This window comes from Enhydra lutris, unplaced genomic scaffold, assembly GCF_002288905.1.
Source record: "Enhydra lutris kenyoni isolate GAN:26980312 unplaced genomic scaffold, ASM228890v2 scaffoldscaffold7, whole genome shotgun sequence".
Classification (NCBI taxonomy): Eukaryota; Metazoa; Chordata; class Mammalia; order Carnivora; family Mustelidae; genus Enhydra; species Enhydra lutris.
This window is the reverse complement of record NW_019154091.1, coordinates 4,422,009-4,444,342: the sequence shown is the minus strand read 5'-3', so window position 1 is coordinate 4,444,342 and position 22,334 is coordinate 4,422,009. Positions and strand designations below refer to the sequence as shown.

The window sequence follows — 22,334 nt, the reverse complement described above, 5'->3', positions numbered from 1 at the left end:
CTGCTTCCCTGGACACCCCAGGGAGAGTAGCTCGAGAAAAAGAGTAGTGATTCTTCACCCAGGACCAGAGAGGGCAGGTAGGCTGTGAAAGGGACGGCCCTCGGGAGTCAGGTCCAAACCACCCGCTCCTCTCAGCTGCCCTTCCCTTCAGTACGCATTTGGTTACGATCAATAGGGCTCTCTGTCCTCCTTTTCCGACAGAAGATACCGCTAGGGCTCACGAAACTCCTCCCGCTGGGTCATGGCCCGGGAACCCCGCTCCGGCTGACCAGGCTACGAAACCGCAGGGTCGAAAGAACCGCCTCTAGCTCGCGCTCCGGCTCCTCCCCCGGCTTGTAACCCCGCCCCTGAGTACTGGGTTGGGCGGGGCCTATATTCCCTGGGCCTCGCCCCTTCCGAACCTGTCGGAAGTGACGTCATGCCCTGGCCGGCCGGTCTTTCGGTCTTCTTCCCCCTCCTGTACTCTTCTTCCCCAGTCCCTCCCCTCCCCTCCCCCTTCCCTCCTCCGGCTTCAGCCTTTGAGGCCGCACGGGTGGAAGAGGCTATGGAGTAAGCCGGCAGCGGCGGCCACACTCTGAGGCTGAACAGGAGCCGCCAGGAAGCGTTTGCGGGGGGCGGGGGAAACGAGCCCCAGCACCGCCCCTCCGGGGAAAGAAGGGAAGAGGTGAGTGACCGCCCACGGGCACCGGGCGATCTCCTTCACCTGCCACACTCCCTCCTGGGCTCTTAAGGCTAGCGAGGAGGGAATAGGGAAGGACCCGCGCCCAGGGTAGGCCTTCCCAATGCCCATAGAGCTGGTGACTGTTGCCTGGTGACTGGCCTGCGGGGTGCGGGCCGGGACGGTGGGCGCCCTCGCCAAGCCAGACTGGGGGAGCGGCGAGCTCCGGGGAGCAGATCCGAGAGGCCCGAGTCCCCCGAAGAGGCCTGGAGGCGACGGGAGACCAGGGCCGGAGTCATCTGCGGGAGGAGAGCCCCTCTCTCAGGCCTGGAGCTCGGGTTTCCGCGGTGGCGATCTTGGTTCCCTTTTGGGAAATTGGACACTACTCCGCGACTGGGTGAACACAGCTCCAGTCAGTTCTGAGGTCTGCACCTGATTACCTGGGTTACCGAACAGCGAGCGCCCTACCGCCAGGCGTCCTTTTCAGACAGTAGCTGTAGTTCTGGAACGGGAGGTTATTGTGTGTGAGGTGGGTGGGGCAGGTGTTTTGTAAAGACTAACACCCCCCTCGGTGGCTCCTGCGCCCTTTTTTTTCTAAGCGGGAGCGAAAGGGTGGAGGAAGGTTAGACCGATAAAGCTGGCGAAACTTCTTGGGATCCGATTGAATACACACCTCTGATCACTAATTAAGGAGACCACTACTCGTAGGTCAACCCCTATAACAGTCATCAGTGGAACTGGACTTGAGCGACTTAAAAGTGCCATGTCAGTAGTGACTTAAACTTGTAAGTGCAAACTAATTTGTTTGTAGGTCAAAATCAGGCATTATTTGTATGATGACTTTTTCTTCTTTTTCCCCTTTTTTTTTCTTTTTTAACAAATTGGATTCTGTGAATAATAAGTTTTCTAAGTAGCGTTCCCACCTCTATCCATTCTGGAAAATTAACATAGTTTAACGAGAATGCTTCAAACCTGCCTGTCACTTTAAAACCCGATCATGTTCTGGTTATGGCTTGAGAGTCAGGTACTCGTTCGGCTTCTTGTCTTATTCTTTAATATAAATACTCATGTTAAAGCTTAAAAATGGCTTATTAGCTGAATGTATAAATAGAATTCTTGAGACAATATTAAATTAGTCATAAAAGACGCTTTTGGAAGATTGTGTAAAGGAAAGGAACCTAATGGAAGGTAAGGATCTTCATTCTGTTCAGATCCACTTTACACACATGCCAAGACCTTTTCTTTTGTCCCTGAGATCCAGAAACACCCAATAAAAACAGATGCATTGTACTTCTATACAATAGCATACTTCTGAACAATTCCACCCAATAATTGGGAATAACTACCCTACTCATGTTTGAAATTCATTATCTCCCCCCCATCACTAACAATCCTCATATTGTGTTTAACTCAAGTGACTAGCTTCACCATCCCTTTCTATAGTAGAAGTGTGACATCTTCCTGTCTTGCATGACTCATATTAATTTTTCTTGATGTTTATTAATTTGGCCTCTTAATTATGTCCACTCTTCATTTCCACTACTAGTACTCTAGTTCCAGCCATCATCATCTCTCATCTGAAGTATAACCAGCTTCCTAATTATGGCCTACCTGCATTTTTGTGGCCAGATCTGTAGTTTTCCACACCAGATTGAGTGACTTTTTCAAAATGCAGATCTGATCACATTGTCTTCATGTGTAAAGCCCTTCAATGATTTTTTATTGTTTTTAAGAGAAACTAGCATCCTTAACAACCTGTTTGGGTCCCTGGTTACCTTTCCAGCCTCATCTCCACAGTGAGTTCTGGCATTCCTTTCTCCCCTAGTCACTCTTTTCTTTCTGTTCTGCTTCAAGGATGTGGCTTTTGGCTATGATACTTCCTCTGCCTGGAAATGCACTTCTTTCCTCTTGATCCAGTTACTACTGCCTATTCAGCTCAGTTCCGGGAAGACTTTCTTGAATAGGATTGATTCCCATAATTTTGTTCCTGTGACACCATTGCAGAGTTGCCATATTTATTAATACTTAATAAATTAATGAAATATTTCTCGTGATACTTTGTAAGTGCTAAATAAATGTTTGTTAAATGAATGAATTTGTTCAGTGCTTACTAAATGTGCTAGGAATTACATTAAGCATTTTATGTGTCGTCATCTTTAGTCCTCCAGACAACTACTTGATATATTTGGGTGGCCTGTCCCACTTATTATGGATTAGAAATAGTGTTAGGGAGGTAGTTGCTGGTCCCAGTGCTAGTAAGTATTAGAAAAGGTATTTGAACTCAGGTTTCCTTGCCACTGACGATCATGTACTTAATCACATAACATTTAATTCTCACACTCTGCATCAGAACAACTGGGGAGCTGCTCAAAATACAAATGCCCTGACTGCTTTTTATAGATTCTGATTCCAAAGGTTTGAGATAGTAGGTAGGCATCCATGTGATTATCAAATTAGCCAGTCATTTGGATGTTATTAGATGTATTTAGATGTTCATCAGTGTTTGAAAACTATTGCCTTAGACAACAGTTCAGTGCTTTATGAGTTTCAGTTTTCACATATTTTACTTCACTGTTTCAGATTTTGTATGTTCTTAAAGCAAGGAAGAATTGTAGACCTAAGAAAATGAGCTTAGTGGTCAGTGTCATTTCCTACCCAGTTATTCCTTCTCCCCCTTCTCCAGCTGAAGGGGCTGAATAGTGAGATACCGCCCCAATGCTGCTACTTTTTATAAATTATGGTAATTTTAAGAATCTGATTGAGTTCCTATAGTAAAAACCACACTAAGCACATGGGCTTCAAGTGCCTTCAAAAGAGTTGGATGTGATCTTTTCTCAGATCTTATTGTTCACATTACTAGTTCGATATTTGAACATATGTTGCCTTAAAATTTCTCATGTTGATTTTAAGTCTTATGGGACAATGGTCTTAATAGTGATGGAATGTTTTACTTCTTGTTTCTCCTACTGCATCCAGTATGGTGCTTTCCAAGTAGTAGGTAACCAGTAGTTTGTTGAACACATGTGTGCATCACTGTGCATTCCTAAGACTCTTTAGTGTTTTGTTTTTCTTAAATCTGGTTGTCTCCTGTAAGTAATCTGTTCTAGCTCAACTGATAATTATTAGATACTTTTTGTAGTTGTAAAGAGGATGATTGTACTCGGCTGGTGTAATCTATGTTTTCTGAATAAGATTAAACATGATGGAAAGGCCAAGAATACTGTTCACCTTTTTTTTTTTAAAGATTTTATTTTTTATTTGACAGAGAGAGAGATCACAAGTAGGCAGAGAGGCAGGCAGAGGGGGAGGGGGAAGCAGGCTCCCCGCTGAGCAGAGAGCCGGATGCGGGGCTTGATCCCAGGACCCTGGGATCATGACCCAAGCCGAAGGCAGAAGCTTAACCCACTGAGCCACCCAGGCGCCCCTGTTCACCATTTTTTTGACAACTGTATCTTTTTAAAGCTTATAGTAATCTCTGAGTGCTCTCACAAGAGAAAAAATGTATTTCAAGAATATATCTCAGAATCATTTTACTTTAGACATAGATAAGCACTGCATATAGGAGTGTAAGGTGTGACAGTTTCCCCAAATTTTATGAATCACTTTACCAAAAGTATTTGTGTCACATTAATGTAATTCTTATTTTGAATCACAAAATTTCATTTTATGAATACTTAGCTATATAAGTTACTGTATAAGTGGTATTCTTTTATTTTCAGCCATTTACATAGAAAGAAATTTCAGATACTTGTGCCTCTTTAAGGAATAAAACAAAATGTTTTGAGTTCATTGGTATTTATTTGCATTGTTCATTTGTGGTCAGTGTGTATTATTTTGTGCTTATTGAAAGACTAGTTTCTTGAGACTAACATGAGACTAACAAGTACTAAATATAATTTCATTATAGTTGTAATTATTGTAATTATAGTAACTATTTTATTTGCATGACAGTATTTCCACAATACATAAATACATGTAATTACTGTAACTAATTTATTTGCATTACAGTAATTCCACAACAAATACATAAATGCAAGCTAATTCTACTTTTTAATATTTTATTCTTGGGGAAGTAAGTAAGTTATGTTACTTGAAAATGCAGGAATTTTTTTTAGCATAAATCTAATTTTACCGATTATATTCCTGCTATCTCTAGATTTATGAGTAGGCAGAAATGAAGGAATTGCTAATTCCTTTCAGCTACCTGCCGTCAGGTGCTTTAATAGTCAACCCACCTTCTGGAAGGTGCATATAAAATCTAGTATTGCATCAGATTTACCTTCTGGTTCTATTAAAAACCAAGTGATGGCTGAGCCAGATGGTAGAGAGAGTGAGTCTTGGAATCATAATTAAGTTGTCCCAAATCTTATTTTGACTGAAATTTAGGAGGAAAAGATGATTGAATTTGAAGTGAATTCTACTAAATGGTGTACAAGGTGAAACGTCTTATATGAATGGACATTTCTGTCATTTGTAACTTTATCTTTGGAAAAGATGAGCTTTTTTCTTCAACAATCAAGTGAAAATTTGAAAAGCTGTTATTTTAAGAAAAGGTATATTTAACTCTAGGTTTCTTACATGTCAAAGGGATGTTGCTAATTCAAAATCTCATTTAAGTTCAGGTCTTCTTTTAAAAGTTCTTTTAGTTCATCTGTCTTTAGCCTTCTGTTACTCTCATGATATTCTTGGGTCCTCTTGGCTAACCTTTTTCAAGGTTATAGCCTTAACTGCTGTACTGTTCATAAGCTCATGGTACCCAAAGTTTTGTCTTCAATCAAGACTTTTTTTCCTAAGTTTTTGGCCTGTATATCTAAAAACCTATTAGATATATCTCTGTGTGAATGTCATTCAGGCAGCTCAACTTCAACATGTCCAAAATTGAATTCTTCCTCTCCTAAAACCTAGACTCTGAAATGGGAGACTTAATAGGGATTCCTAGTTTTGTTCCTATCCTTTATCTAACTGGTCACTAAGTTCTCTTAGTTTTAACTCATACTTATTTCTTCCTTTTTCCTTTCTTTTCCTTCCTTCCTTACTATTACCTTACTTGAGCAACTTCTCCCTCTGTTAAAATTTGTTTAAAATATAACATATAGTACATAAAAGTACATAGCAAAGTTTAACATATAATTATAAAATAAATATCCGTGTAACACCTTTGAAATACCCCCTCATCCCACCATCTCTTCCCTGTCTTCCCTGCCTCTATTTCCAAGTGTCCTTTCTTTTGTCTTCTTGCTTTGTATACATTTTTAATTATATATGTGATATATATCTGTATATATCATAATGATATATTATTATATATATATGATATGACATCATACATCATGATCTATATATATGTATAGATATATATGATATATATATCATCCCTGAACTACATATTGATGTTCTCTTCAGTCTTGCCATATTCCCTGCTTCCACTCTTGGTATATCTTTCATTCTTCTTGATAGAGGATTGATCTTACTCATGCTTGAAACCCTTCTGTGGTTTATGGCTTGATTGCTTACTACTAATTGCTCTTGGTGATCTGGCTTTTCTGTTTCCTTTCCCATATTTCCCTGTTTCCTCCAGCTTTTATTGGAACTGCTTTGTTTTTACTTTATCTTTACTTCTGTACTACTCTCATTCTTTGTCTAGTTCATTCCTATTCACCTTTAGAGACATCTCTAGCATTAATGTTTTGCTAACACCTTCTTCCCTCTGTTCCTGGTTTTTGTTGTTGTTGTTGCTCCTATAAGACTTTGTATATATATTTTGTAGATTTTATCATTGTGGGCTAATGCTATGGTTGGTTTACTTCTCTGTTTCTTGCCCCTTTGATGGTAAGATCTTTCGTGGCTTATTTTTCCTTCTTTCTCCCACAGTTTCTTATATAGTATCAGGTACATAGTGGGTACTCAATAAATATTACATAATTTACCAGGTGACTTTCCATGTCTTTTCCTACCATGTGTATGCTACTCTTGGCTCTGATGGATGATGGAAGAGCTTCTCAAATTTGAATATTACCTCTGAAATTATCCTTTACTTTCATACTGAGCTATTTGTAGTTTTCAAATCACATCATGGTCTTTTATCCCTTACTGTAGCATGGTCTGTACCTCTCTGTTAATTGCTGTAGGTCTTTGCCAGTCTGAGTCCACTGGCTACAGATTAAGTCCCTAAAGAGCAGAAGTGTTTCCATTTACATCTGTATTTCCAATGTGTAACTAGTACATGGCATGTAATATGTAGCTACTCAGGCAGAATTAGAGGAATGGATATGTAGGTTTTAATTAAGGTTTTTATGTCCCTTCACATTCCCCCATCAAAATCAGCAGCAGATGTTCATAGAGAACAACTTGGCATAGCAATAAATATTTTCACAATGCCAATAGTAACATTTTCTAACTGCTCACAGAAATGCAGCATTAAATTAAAAAGGGAAAGAGAGTCTCTTTCTGTTTACAGACAGTTAAAATCTTTCATAGAAGAAAGTAGGTCATATTTACATAAATATAATTTAATTAACATAGAAAACTGGATACAAACTCGTGCTGCCTTAGGCCAATGGCCTTCCAAATATTTTTGCTTGTGTGTTCTCTAAATAATTTTGAAAAACAATGTACTCCTTTGCCTGTTTTTAAGTTGATGGTATCTGAAAGTTTTCCTCAAGAGTTTTGTTAGTTACAAAGGATTTAATTTCTAGGTTGTTGCATATTGTGATTATTTTACTTTCATCAAAACTTTGGAGTTTTTGCTTATTGAATAGTGAAATTAACTTGTTCTTATACATCCAGATGACAGCTATTTTATTTCTTAATTGTAAATTCTGTGATCAATAAGGCATGGGGTCTTGCTGTTAGTGTCTGGCCTGGAAGAAATAAAGTACAGCCTCTTTCAGTACTTTTTTCCAAATTTCTTTTTGCTTTATTTATTTATTTATTAAGGTTTTATTTATTTATTTGACAGAGAGAGAGAGGGCAGGCTCCCTCCTGAGCAAGAAGTCTGTGGATGTAGGGCTTGATCCCAGGAGTGACGCGAGCTGAAGGCAGACACCTAACTGAGCCACCCAGGCACCCCCTTCTTGCTTTATTTTTAAGAGACTTTCAGGTTTTTGTTTTTGTTTTTGTTTTTGGCAGAGATCACAAGTAGGCAGAGAGAAAGAGGGGGAAGCAGGCTCCCCACTGAGGAGAGAGCCCAACTTGGGGCTTGATCCCAGGACCTTGAGATCATGACCTGAGCTGAAGGCAGAGGCTTAACCCACTGAGCCACCCAGGCACTCTAAGAGACATTCAGTTTTAATGCATTTTTGGAATTGCATCTCCCCAATTCAAAGTTTTTTATATCCAGGGAAATGCCATATAAGAAGATTTTGATAGCTGAGAAAAACACTTTTCTGTGGTCAAGTGGGAAAAAATTAGGAGGAAATTGTTGGTTAAGGAAGATTTGTAGGACACAGACTTTGTCAGACAAATCATTGTTAGGAAGGAGTGAACATGGAAGTGGGAGATTTGAAGAATAAGAGGGTTTTAGACCTCTTTGTGCCCTGAATCCTTCACAATCTAGTAAAGTCTGTGGACCCCTTCTCACAGAGTAATATTTTAGATCAGCTTGTCAATTTCTATAAAAGCCTCTGGGATTCTGTTTGGATTGTATTGAGTCCATAGATCAGTGGGGAACTTGGTATCTTAACAATATTGAGTCTTCCATTTCATGAACACAGTCTTTCTAAGTCTTTCTTCATTTTTCTCAGCAATTTTTTGTTTTCATTGTACAAGTCTTGTATATCTTGTTAAATGTATCCATAGGTATTTCATGTCCTTGAAATGGTATTTTTGAAGTTCCAGTGTTTGTTTCTAGTATATCAAAATAGCCATTTTTCCATTCTTATATTCTGTAATACTGAGTAAACTCATACTAGTTCATACTAGTTCCAGTAGTTTTTTATTTTTGTAGATTTCTTCTGCCTTTCTGTGTACATGATCTGAAAACCTATAATTTTATTTTCTTAATTGCTTTGGCTAGGACCTCCATTAGAATATTAAATTAAAGTGTAAAAGTAGATATTTTTACTTTGTTCCCAAACATAGGGAAAAAGCGTTCAATTTTTTAAAAATTTTTAAATATAATATTAGCTGTAGGTATTCAAAGATTCCATTGATCAGGTTGAGGAAGTTCTTCCCTTCCCTCTTTCTTTCTTTCTTTCTTCATTCCCTCCCTCCATTCTCTCTCTCTTTCTTCCTCTCTCCCTCCCTCCCTCCCTCTCTCTCTTTGCTCTCTCCCTCCCTCCCTCCCTTCCTTCATTCCCTCCTTCCTTCCTTGTAGGCTCCACGTTGAATGTGGGGCTTGAACTCACAGCCTCAGATTAAGAGTCACATGCTTGATGGACTGAGCGAGCCAACTTCCCTGAGGAGGTTTCTTTTCTGTTCTTAGTTTGCTGAGAGTTTTTATTGTGAGCGGGTATTGAATTTTGTGAGAAGTTTTTTCTGCTTCTATTGAGATAATTGTATTTCTCTCCTCCATTATTCAATTAATATGGCAAATTACATGAATTTGTTTTTGGGTATTAAATCAACCTTGCATTCCTGAGATAAGTCCCTCTTGATCATCGGGTTGGATTTATTGGATTTGATGTACTTAGAATTTTGTTAAGGTGTTTTACATGTTGATGAAGGATGTTGCATTTTTCCTTTGTGTCATTTGTTGTTGGTGTCAGGGCAATAATGACTATGTAACATGGCATAGGAAGTGTTCTCTTCTGTGTTCTGGAAAAGCTTGTACCGACCTGGTTATTATTTCTTCCTTAAATGTTTGATAGAATTCAACAGTGAAGCCATTTGAACCTGGAGTTTTATTTTGTGGTAAAGTTTGTAATTATGAATTGGATTTCTTTTTTATAGGACTTTTCTGATTTTCTGTTCCTTCTTGAGTCAATTTTGGTAGTTTTGGCTTTCAAGGGTTTTTTCCATTTCATTCAAGTTGTTGAATTAATTGGCATAAGATCAATCTATAGTATAGATTTATTATTTAAAATCCATGAGATTTATTTATTTTTAAAGATTTTACTTATTTATTTATTTGACAGAGAGGGAGATCACAAGTAGGCAGAGTGGCAGGCAGAGAGAGGGGGAAGCAGGCTCCCTGCTGAGCATGGAGCCCAATGTGGGCCTATCCCAGGACCTTGAGATCATGACCTGAGCTGAAGGCAGAGGCCCAACCCACTGAGCCACCCAGGCACCCCTAAAATCTATGAGATTTAAATAGGATTAAAGTCTGTAGAGTTTCCTCTATTTCTGATATTGACCATTTATGTCTTTTAAATTTTTCCTTCATTTGGCTAGAGGCTTATCTTTTTAAAAAAAAAAAACAAAACAGGTTTTGGCATCATTGATTTTTCTTTTTCATTTCTCTACTAAATAGAGTTTTACATTATATTCAGTCTGTTTCGTTGAGTTCTACTCTTTATTTACTCTTTCCTACTTATTTTGCATATAATTTTTTTTTTTTCCCCCTCCTAGCTTCCTAAGATGGAATGTGAGACCACTGATTTTGGCATTTCCCCCTTTCATTTATATATATATATATATATATATATATATATATATATATATATATACACACACATATATTATAAATATTTAAAGCTGTACAATTCCCACTAATCACTGCTTTACCTACATCCCACAGTTACTTCATTTTCTTTTTTTTTTTTTTTTTAGAGATTTCATTTATTTATTTGACAGAGACATAGAAAGAGAGCACAAGTAAACAGAGCAGCAGGCAGAGAGAGAGAGAGAAGCAGGCTTTCTGCTGAGCAGGGAGCCTGAAAAGGGACTCTATCCCAGGATCCCAGAATCATGTTCCTGAGCAGAAGGCAGCCGCTTAACTAACTGGGTGCCACCCAGGCACCCCAATATTTCATTTTCAGTCACCTCAAAGTATTTAAAAATTTTCTGTGATTTATTTATTTTAGCTGTTGGGTTTTTGAGAAGTGTTTAATTTCCAAATATTTGCATTTTTTTCTACATATTTCTCTGTTACTAGTTTCTAGTTTAATTTCATTGTGGTCAAAGAACTTGTTTTGTATTAAAGTAATTTTAAATATTTTGAGATTTGTTTTATGGCCCGGAAGAACATAGTCAGTCTTACTGAGTGATGCATGTACACATGAAAACAAAATGGATTGTGCTGTTGTCAAGGGGGTGTTTTGGGTCATGTTGTTTGATAATGTTCAGGTTTTCTGTATCCTTACTGATTTTTTGTCTACTCAGCCTATGTCCACCTGTTACTGAGAGAGGATCCTTGAAGTCTCCAACTATAATTGTAAATTTGTCTGTTTCTTTCAGTCATTTTTTTACTGTATTTATTTTAAAGCTCTTATTCAGTATGTACACATTTAAGATTTTGTTTTCTTAATGAATTAACATCTTTGTTATTATGAAATGTTGCCTTTTCTGTTTGTTATGAATATGGCCACTCTACCTTGATATATTTTCACATTCTTTTAGTTTTAAGTCATCTTGTAAAGTGGGTTTAAAGTGGATTTCTTGAAAGCAGCATATAATTGGGGTTTGCTTTTTAATCTAGTTTGACAATCTCTGCCTTTTAATTGGAATTTTAAATCATTTGTACTTAATGTAATTATTTATTGGGTTGGATTTAAGTCTGCTATCTTGCTATTTTCTACTTGTCACAATTATTCTTTGTTCCTTTCTTCCTCTTTTCCTACTTTCTGTATTCATTTTACTTTAGGATTCCATTTTATTTCCATTATTGACCTTTTAGTTGTATCTCTTTTATTTTACTTATTAGTCTAGGATTTATTATATGTCTTTAATTTGCTATAATCTATTTTCAAGTGATATTATTCCACCTAACATATAAGAATCTTTCAAACATATACTTCATTTCCCCTCTCCTGTCCTTGGTTTGTCATATTGTTTACTACTTCATATATCAATATATTTTTGTTATTTTTGTTTGAAATGATCTTTAAAAGACAACATGAGTTTTTTTTAAATATATACCCACATAATTTTTATTTCTAGTGTCCCCCATTCTTTTTGTGGATTCACATTATCATCTGATATCTTTATCCTTCTGTTTGAAGGACTTCTTTTGATATCTCTTGCAGTGAATATCTGTTGGCAACAAATTTTCTTAGATTTTGTTTTCCTGAAAAAGTATTTCACATTTATTTTATTTTATTATTTTTTAAAGATTTTATTTATTTATATGACAGACAGAGATCACAAGTAGGCAGAGAGTCAGGCAGAGAGGAGGAAGCAGGCTCCCCGCAGAGCAGAGAACCTGATGTGGGACTTGATCCCAGGACCCCAGGATCATGACCTGAGCCAAAGGCAGAGGCTTTTTAGCCCACTGAGCCACCCAGGCGCCCCTTATTTTATTATTTTTATTAATTTTAATTATTATTAATTAATTTTAATTAATAATTATAATTACATTTATTATATATTAAATATATATTAATATATCTAATATATATTAATATATATTTAATATTTTGGATATAAAATTATTATTAATATAAATTAATTTTATTAATTTATTATTTTAAAATATTTATTTGACAGAGAGAGAGCATAGAGAGCACAAGCAGGGGGAGCTGCAGAGGGAGAGGGAGAAGCAGGTTCCCCACTGAGCAGGGAGCCCGATATGGGGCTCCATTTCAAGACCCTGGGATCATGACTTGAGTGAAGGCAGATACTTAAGCTTAACCAACTGAGCCACCCAGGCACCCCTTACATTTCTTTTTGAAAGTTTTTTTCCCATGGCTCATAGATTTCAAGGTTGATAAGTTTTGATTGTTTTTTGTTTTGTTTTTGTTTTAGTACTTTAGAGGCCTCCATTCATTTGCGTGACTTGTATAGTTTCTGATGAGACGTCTGCGGAAATTCTTATGTTTTTTTCCTTTATGTATGATTTTCCTGTTTTCCCTGGCTGCTTTTAAGATTTTTCTTTTAATCACTGACTTTCAGCTCCTTGGTATGATATGTCTAAATATGGTTTTCTTTGTGTTTATCCTGTTTGTGGTTCATCGATTTTTTTTTTTCTTTTTTTTACAGAGAAAAGATCACAAGTAGGCAGAGAGGCAGTCAGAGAGAGAGGGTGGGAATCAGGCTCCCTCCTGAGCAGAGGGCCCTATGTGGGGCTTGATCTCAGGACCCCAAGATCATGACCTGAGCTGAAGGCAGAGGCTCATCCCACTGAGCCATCCAGGTGCCCCTCATCGATTTTCTTGACATCTTGTATAGTTCTCATCAAACTCAGGAATATTTAGCCATTATTTTTTCAAATATTATTTCTTCCTTTTTCTTCTCATTTCTGGGATTCATTTACATATTTTAGACTGAGATATTGTCCCAAAGGTCGCCGAGACTTTGCTCATTTTTTTCCTTCTAGTCTTTTATTCTATCTTCAGGTTTTACTAATTTTTTTTTTCTTTAAGTAGACTCCATGCCCAGCATGGAGCTCAACATGCAGCTTGAACTCATGACCTGAAATGAAGATCTTAGTGAGTTGGACACTTGACCAACTGATCCACCCAGGTGCCTCATGGTTTTACTAAATTTTTTTTCCTGCTTTGTCTAATTTGTTAATGATATCCTCTGAATTTTTTTTAAAGATTTTATTTTTTTTGACAGACAGAGATCACAAGAAGGCAGGGAGGCAGGCAGAGAGAGAGGGGGGGAAGCAGGTTCCCCGCCGAGGAGAGCCCAACGCAGGGCTCGATCCCAGGACCCTGAGATCATGACCCAAGCTGAAGGCAGAGGCTTAACCCACTGAGCCACATATGCGCCCCCTCCTCTGAATTTTTTATTTCAGCTTTTTTTTTCATCTCTGGAATTTTCATTAGGATTTTTAAGAGGTATTCCATTTTCTTTTATTATGTTCATGCTTTCCTTGAAATATTTAGATATATGATAGCTTTTTAATGTCTTTAATGTCCATAATCTATCATTTTGGAGTATTTATTGATTGATTTTGGTCTTGATTATGAACACTTGTTCTTGTTTCTTGGCATATCTAGTAATTATTGACTGCATGCTGAACATTGTGAATGTTATTAAATACCTGATTTTTTAAATATTGGGTTTCTTTCTGGTAGGCAGTTAAGTAATTTATGATTAGTTTGATGATTTGAGGCTTGCTTTTAGTTTGTTAGGGCAGCTTTAGAGTACATATTACTCTAAGAACAGTTTATTCTACTACTATGGCATGGTCCTTGTGGGGTTTCTGCTGAATGCTTTTAGTGATCAGTGAGGACTCTCTAGTCTAGCTTGTGAGAAGTTAAGTGATTTGCAGTCCGGTGTGAACTTGAACTATTCAGTTAATAGCTCTCTAGTTGGTCCTTGATGACCTGGTTGAGTTTCATACCATGTATGGGCATCTTAGTGTTCAACAAAGCATCAGATTTCTGTGCAAATTTCTGGAGCTCTTTTTCAGCATAGTTCTCTCTCTCTCTCTTTCCTTGATTTTTCCCTCTTCTTCTTGAAATTTGATCCCAGAATTCTTAGCCACCTCTGCATCCTTGAATTCCAATTTGTCTCTTTAGCTCTTTAACTCAGCTAGACTGCTGCCTGGAATTCTGCTCTCTTCTCTGATTTGTAGTGTACCTCAAGGCAGAAAGCTGGGTTAATCCTAGGGTTCACCTTGTTAGTTTGCTTTCTCACTAGGATTATATGCCTATGCTGTCTGTTCAGTGTCTGAAAACATTTGTTTCATATATTTGTCCAGCTTCTAGTTGTTCAAGGGGAGAGGATAAATTTCATTCTTTGTTTCTGCATCATGACCAGAAGTGTGTAAATTTTTTTTAAGATTTTATTTATTTATTTGACAGAGAGAGAGAGAGATCACAAGTAGGCAGAGAGGCAGGCAAAGGGAGAAGGGGAAGCAGGTTCCCTGCTGAGCAGAGAGCCTGATGCAGGGCTCGATCCCAGGACCCTAAGATCATGACCTGAGCCGAAGGCAGAGGCTTAACTCACTGAGCCACCCAGGCACCCCTAGACGTGTGTAAAATTTTTTTTAATTAATTTATTTTTTATTTATTTTTTAATTTATTTTTTATTTTTATTTTTTATAAACATATATTTTTGTCCCCAGGGGTACAGGTCTGTGAATCGCCAGGTTTACACACTTCACAGCACTCACCCCAGCACATACCCTCCCCAGTGTGCATAACCCCCAACCCCCCTCCCCCCATCAACCCTCAGTTTGTTTTTGTGAGACTACGAGTCACTTATGGTTTGTCTCCCTCCCAATCCCATTTTGTTTCATTTATTCTTCTCCTACCCACTTAACCCCCCATGTTGCATCTCCACTTCCTCATATCAGGGAGATTATATGATAGTTGTCTTTCTCCGATTGACTTATTTCGCTAGGCATGATATCCTCTAGTTCCATCCACGTCGTCGCAAATGGCAAGATTTCATATCTTTTGATGGCTGCATAGTATTCCATTGTGTATCTATACCACATCTTCTTTATCCATTCATCTATTGATGGACATCTAGGTTCTTTCCATAGTTTAGCTATTGTAGACATTGCTGCTATAAACATTCGGGTGCACGTGCCCCTTCGGATCACTACGTTTAGGGTAAATACCCAGTAGTGCAATTGCTGGGTCATAGGGTAGTTCTATTTTCAACATTTTGAGGAACCTCCATGCTGTTTTCCAGAGTGGTTGCAGCAGTTTGCTTTCCCACTAACAGTTTAGGAGGGTTCCCCCTTCTCCACATCCTCGCCAGCATCTGTCATTTCCTGACTTGTTAATTTTAGCCATTCTGACTGGTGTGAGGTGACATCTCATTGTGGTTTTGATTTGTATTTCCCTGATGCCGAGTGACATGGAGCACTTTTTCATGTGTCTCTTGGCCACCTGGATGTCTTCTTTGCAGAAATGTCTGTTCATGTCCTCTGCCCATTTCTTGATTGGATTATTTGTTCTTTGGGTGTTGAGTTTGCTAAGTTCTTTAGCAAATCTTTTTAGATTTTAGACACTAGCCCTTTATCTGATATGTCGTCTGCAAATATCTTCTCCCATTCTGTCAGTTGTCTTTTGGTTTTGTTAACTGTTTCCTTTGCTGTGCAAAAGCTTTTGATCTTGATGAAATCCCAATAGTTCATTTTTGCCCTTGCTTCCCTTGCCTTTGGCGATGTTCCTAGGAAGATGTTGCTGCGGCTGAGGTCGAAGAGGTTGCTGCCTGTGTTCTCCTCAAGGATTTTGATGGATTCCTTTCTCACATTGAGGTCCATCATCCATTTGGAGTCTATTTTCGTGTGTGGTGTAAGGAAATGGTCCAATTTCATTTTTCTGCATGTGGCTGTCCAATTTTCCCAACACCATTTATTGAAGAGGCTGTCTTTTTTCCATTGGACATTCTTTCCTGCTTTGTCGAAGATTAGTTGACCATGGAATTGAGGGTCTATTTCTGGGCTCTCTATTCTGTTCCACTGATCTATGTGTCTGTTTTTGTGCCAGTACCATGCTGTCTTGATGATGACAGCTTTGTAATAGAGCTTGAAGTCCGGAATTGTGATGCCACCAACTTTGGCTTTCTTTTTCAATATTCCTTTGGCTATCCGAGGTCTTTTCTGGTTCCATATAAATTTTAGAATTATTTGTTCCATTTCTTTGAAAAAAATGGATGGTATTTTGATAGGAATTGCATTAAATGTTTAGATTGCTTTAGGTAGCATAGACATTTTTACAATATTTGTTCTTCCAATTTATGAGCATGGAACATTTTTCCATTTCTTTGTGTCTTCCTCATTTCTTTCATGAGTACTTTATAGTTTTCTGAGTATAGATTCTTAGCCTCTTTGGTTAGGTTTATTTCTAGGTTTCTTATAGTTTTGGGTGCAATTGTAAATGGGATTGAGTCCTTAATTTCTCTTTCTTCTGTCTTGTTGTTGGTGTAGAGAAATGCAACTGATTTCTGTGCATTGATTTTATATCCTGACACTTTACTGAATTCCTGTATGAGTTCTAGCAGTTTTGGAGTGGAGTCTTTGGGTTTTCCACATACAGTATCCTATCATCTGCGAAGAGTGATAGTTTGACTTCTTCTTTGCCGATTTGGATGCCTTTAATTTCCTTTTTTTTTTGTCTGATTGCTGAGGCTAGGACTTCTAGTACTATGTTGAATAGCAGTGGTGATAATGGACATCCCTGCCATGTTCCTGACCTTAGCGGAAAAGCTTTCAGTTTTTCTCCATTGAGTATGATATTTGCGGTGGGTTTTTCATAGATGGCTTTGATAATATTGAGGTATGTGCCCTCTATCCCTGCACTTTGAAGAGTTTTGATCAGGAAGGGATGCTGTACTTTGTCAAATGCTTTCTCAGCATCTATTGAGAGTATCACATGGTTCTTGTTCTTTCTTTTATTAATGTGTTGTATCACATGGATTGATTTGCGGATGTTGAATCAACCTTGCAGCCCTGGAATAAATCCCACTTGGTCGTGGTGAATAATCCTTTTAATGTACTGTTGAATCCTATTGGCTAGTATTTTGGTGAGAATTTTTGCATTTGTATTCATCAAGGATATTGGTCTGTAGTTCTCTTTTTTGATGGGATCCTTGTCTGGTTTTGGGATCAAGGTGATGCTGGCCTCATAAAATGAGTTTGGAAGTTTTCCTTCCATTTCTGTTTTTTGGAACAGTTTCAGGAGAACAGGTATTAGTTCTTCTTTAAATGTTTGGTAGAATTCCCCTGGGAAGCCATCTGGCCCTGGGCTTTTGTTAGGAGATTTTTGATGACTGTTTCAATCTCCTTACTGGTTATGGGTCTGTTCAGGTTTTCTATTTCTTCCTGGTTCAGTTGTGGTAGTTTATAGGTCTCTAGGAATGCATCCATTTCTTCCAGATTGTCAAATTTGTTGGCATAGAGTTGCTCATAGTATGTTCTTATAATTGTCTGTATTTCTTTGGTGTTAGTTGTGATCCCTCCTCTTTCATTCATGATTTTATTTATTTGGGTCCTTTCTCTTTTCTTTTTGATAGTCTGGCCAGGGGGTTATCAATCTTATTAATTCTTTCAAAGAACCAGCTCCTAGTTTCGTTGATTTGTTCTATTGTTTTTTTGGTTTCTATTTCATTGATTTCTGCTCTGATCTTTATGATTTCTCTTCTCCTGCTGGGTTTAGGGTTTCTTTCTTGTTCTTTCTCCAGCTCCTTTAGGTGTAGGGTTAGGTTGTGTACCTGAGACCTTTCTTGTTTCTTGAGAAAGGCTTGTACTGCTATTATATTTTCCTCTCAGGACTGCCTTTGTTGTGTCCCACAGATTTTGAACCATTGTGTTTTCATTATCCTTTGTTTCCATGAATTTTTTCAATTCTTCTTTAATTTCCTGGTTGACCCATTCATTCTTTAGAAGGATGCTGTTTAGTCTCCATGTATTTGGGTTCTTTCCAAATTTCCTCTTGTGATTGAATTCTAGCTTCAGAGCATTGTGGTCTGAAAATATGCAGGGAATGATCCCAATCTTTTGATACTGGTTGAGACCTGATTTAGGACCGAGGATGTGATCTATTCTGGAGAATGTTCCATGTGCACTAGAGAAGAATGTGTATTCTGTTGCTTTGGGATGAAATGTTCTGAATATATCTGTGATGTCCATCTGGTCCAGTGTGTCATTTAAGGCCTTTATTTCCTTGTTGATCTTTTGCTTGGATGATCTGTCCATTTCAGTGAGGGGAGTGTTAAAGTCCCCTACTATTATTGTATTATTGTCGATGTGTTTCTTTGATTTTGTTATTAATTGGTTTATATAGTTGGCTGCTCCCACGTTAGGGGCATAGATATTTAAAATTGTTAAATCTTTTTGTTGGACAGATCCTTTGAGTATGATATAGTGTCCTTCCTCATCTCTTATTATAGTCTTTGGCTTAAAATCTATTTGATCTGATATAAGGATTGCCACCCCTGCTTTCTTCTGATGTCCATTGGCATGGTAAATTGTTTTCCACCCCCTCAATTTAAATCTGAGATTTAGAAGTGTGTAAAATTTTAAACATACTTTATTACATGTTGCTTGTGCATGTTTTACTGTTCTTTTGCCACCAGTGCTTTTCTATTAGAATATACTCTCAAGTGATTTCATAATTCAATGCTAATTATTTTATTTGTTATTAATATTTTATTTTTTTAAAGTTTATTCATTTTTTTTACGTTAATCTTTACACCCAACATGGGGCTCGAATTCAGGACCCCAAGACCCAGAGTGACATACTCTTCTAAGCCAGCCAGGTGCTGCCAATCAATTCACTATTAATTTCTTTACTAGTGAGTAAAAATTCTATAAAATGTAAATTTATTGTTAAGTATAGCATTAGCTCCTTTCAGGTGTTTTTTTTTTTTTTTTTTTTTTTAATAAAATTTTATTTATTTGTCAGAGAGAGAGCGTGTGCATGCTCAAGCAGGCAAAGGGAGAAGCAGGCTCCTGCCAAGCAAGGAGCCCAATGTGGGATTTGATCCCAGGACCCTGGAATCATGATCTGAGCCAAAGGCAGATGCTTATCCTACTGAGCCACCCAGGCATTCTGCTCCTTTCAGGTTTTATATGGTTGTTTTCAGTGTGAGGAAAGATTTAGACCCTTTCCACCACTAAAATGTTGAGGGTCCATGTTATATAGTTGAACAACATCATGTCAGTGTCAAGTGGGAATGTGTTTTTTCCTGGTCTGTAATAATTGAGGTTGAAAAAAACAGTTTGGTTCCTAGATCTAAATTTGGATTTAGGTGTGTTGGGTTCTTTGAAGACAAAACCTACATGTACCTTTTATCTATATAGGACTGTTTTGTTCACTGTTTGGAGTATATTAAGTTTTTCAGACTAAATAACGAATGTTAAGTGCCTAAACAAGTAAAAACAAATGATCAGTGCTTCCCTGTCCCCCTGTGTTTCTAGGTAATTATAGCTACTCAGTATTGCAGCCATGGAGTCGATGCTTAATAAGTTGAAGAGTACTGTTACAAAAGTAACAGCTGATGTCACTAGTGCTGTAATGGGAAATCCTGTCACTAGAGAATTTGATGTTGGTCGACACATTGCCAGTGGTGGCAATGGGCTAGCTTGGAAAATTTTCAATGGCACAAAAAAGTCAACAAAACAGGTAAGTTTTGATTCACAGTCCATTTGGCAAAACACACATGCTAATAAAGTACCATAATGCATTTTTATGTTACGAAATGCCAAAAGTAAAAGGGTTCTTCTCATTTCTATCTAACAAAGTCATAAAAAAATAAATGCTTTTAAACATGCCCTGAATCTCCTGGTTACAAATAACTTGTTTGTAACCTATCTTGTAATTTAATTTTGCTTACTTAATAAAATTAATGTGTCTGTTGAGCAAAGAAGCGTGTAAGATTTGTATTTTTTTTTTAAATTTTAAGAAATTTTTTATTTTTAAAGATTTTATTCATTTATTTGTCAGAGAAGGAGAGAGGGAGAGTGCACAAGCAGGGGGAATAGCAGGCAGAGGGAGAAGCAGGCTCCCCACTGAGCAGGGAACCCAATGTGGGACTCAATCCTAGGACCCTGGGATCATGACCTGAGCTGAAGGCAGACACTTAACACTGTGCCATGCACACATCCCACATATTAGATTTTTAGTGAAGTGTTTCTTTTAGAATAAATATTGTGTTCCTTTTCAAATTTGTCAATAAGTTATTGGCAAAATACTCCATTAAATTTTTCCAACATTAAGTACATTCTTATTTAGTGCATTCTTATTTTGTTTTATAGCCTTCTGGAAAATAGACTTCTGTAACATTTTTTTTAGTTTTAATTATCAGAATGGAGTACATTTGTGGAATAATAATGTGTTTTACAATATATTGATTTCAAAGTTATTTCAGAACTAACTGTTCTTTCAGTAGAGTCATTTGAATGAATTGTATTTTTATTTTTATTTTTTTAATTTGACTTAAGAGACCAACAGAAGGTTCTTAGAAATGTGGAGTATTGTTAGTGTTAAATTTTACTAACCATTTTCTGTTGGAATTGTTAAAGAACTGAAAAACCTCCAGGTTTAAAACCTCTGTAGAAATATTGTTCTTTAAAAAGAAAAATCACTGTTTCCAAAAGTACTTTTATTTCTCTATAAGTGAAACATACAGATTATAAAATGTTTGGGATTAATTACACATACTTTCCGGTGACTCTGTCCTAGTCATACAGTTATGGATATGCATTACTTGTGACTTTTCCAAAGTCAGCTTATTTCCCAAACAGCAAGTATATTAAAGATTGAATTGGCTTTGGTTATTCTTTTATGAAGTAGGAATCTTGGTCTTGTGATAGATTGCTGGTATGTGGTTTGTACCTGACCTGTAAATCTTGTTTTTATTGTCATTTGGTTGGAAGTCTTTAAGTCCAGAGCCAATCTTTATTTTAAATGCTGATTGATTTGTCATTTTTGAACATTGTTTTCTCTCTCAATTCATCAAGAGCTCGAAAAATAAGTGATTTCTTAAATATTGAATACTTAAAAAGCCATTAATGAGGCCATGAAGTTATGTAAATGACCAACCTCTAACACTAACTTTTATAATCAATTATATAACAGGAAAATGAAAGAACACCAAATGTACTAAATTTTGCATTATTTATTAAGGATGTAAGATAATAGTGTCTTTGGGCTTAGCCAAAAGAGTTCTAGTTATTTGTGTTTATATGAGAAGTCCATATGCAGAAATTCTCTGATAATGTTGAAGCCTCTGTTGCTGTTTATAGAACGTGAAAACCAGGCACAAATAATAGGTAATTGATTAGATATTGCACAGTAACACACCATTTCTCAACTGCTGAATGCCAGAATTGGGTTCTCTTAGGAAACTACTATATTTTCCCCCCTAATTTATTGCTTTGTGGAACACGATAGTTTTGTAATATATCCGTGCTCTCTGTGGATACAGTTTTGAATCTTCTTTCTTTGCTTCTTTCAAACCTAAGGTGTCTGACCTGACTATCCTCTCTGGACTACTGGCTGATTCCTTGAGGAATAGCTAAGTCTTTAACCACCTTGGCATTGAAGCCTCATTTTAATTTCTCCCTTACTTGTAGTTTTAATTCTTTTTCCGTTATCTCATTTTTTTTTTAAAGATTTTATTTATTTATTTGACAGTCAGAGATTACAAGTAGGCAGAGAGGCAGGCAGAGAGAGAGAGAGAGGAGGAAGCAGGCTCCCTGCCGAGCAAAGAGCCCGATGCGGGGCTCCATCCCAGGACGCTGGGATCGTGACCTGAGCCGAAGGCAGAGGCCCCAACCCACTGAGCCACCCAGGTGCCCCCATTATCTCATTTTTTAATAAAAGGGAATTAGAGAAGATAGGTAATGTAGAACTGTATCCACTATAGTAACCACAAGCTACATATGCCTATTTAAATTAGTTAAAATTAAATTCATTTCCGTAGGTGCACTAGTCACCAATTCTAGGTTCCTTAGCTCTGTGTGACTAGTATTACCATAATGGACAATGCACATATAGAACTTTTGATCATCACCGAAAATTCTGTAGGACAATACTGATCTTAGAGAAACCAGAGGAAAAGTAATGGAAAAGGATATTCTTCTTGGTCCTTTTTTTCCCCCTTGTGTAAAGGGACACTGAGGGAGGGCGTTTTTCTTCGCCCTCTCAGTCTTTCTTGATATAGCATATAG

General features: G+C 37.4%; 1 protein-coding gene across 4 annotated transcripts in view; it reads left to right on the top strand.

The window, feature by feature from the left end:
- Nucleotides 1-554: 554 nt before the first annotated feature.
- Nucleotides 555-22,334, top strand: part of LOC111142247 (SCY1 like pseudokinase 2) — a 61,008-nt gene continuing 39,228 nt past the window's right edge. For 2 of the 4 annotated variants that reach the window (XM_022495293.1, XM_022495292.1), the window contains exons 1-2: nucleotides 555-664; nucleotides 19,581-19,785. In XM_022495293.1, coding sequence (XP_022351001.1) covers nucleotides 19,609-19,785 — 177 coding nt within the window. In that variant the 5' untranslated portion in view covers nucleotides 555-664; nucleotides 19,581-19,608. The remainder of the gene's footprint in view (nucleotides 665-19,580; nucleotides 19,786-22,334) is intronic. The other 2 variants (XM_022495291.1, XM_022495290.1) reach the window with 1 other exon arrangement.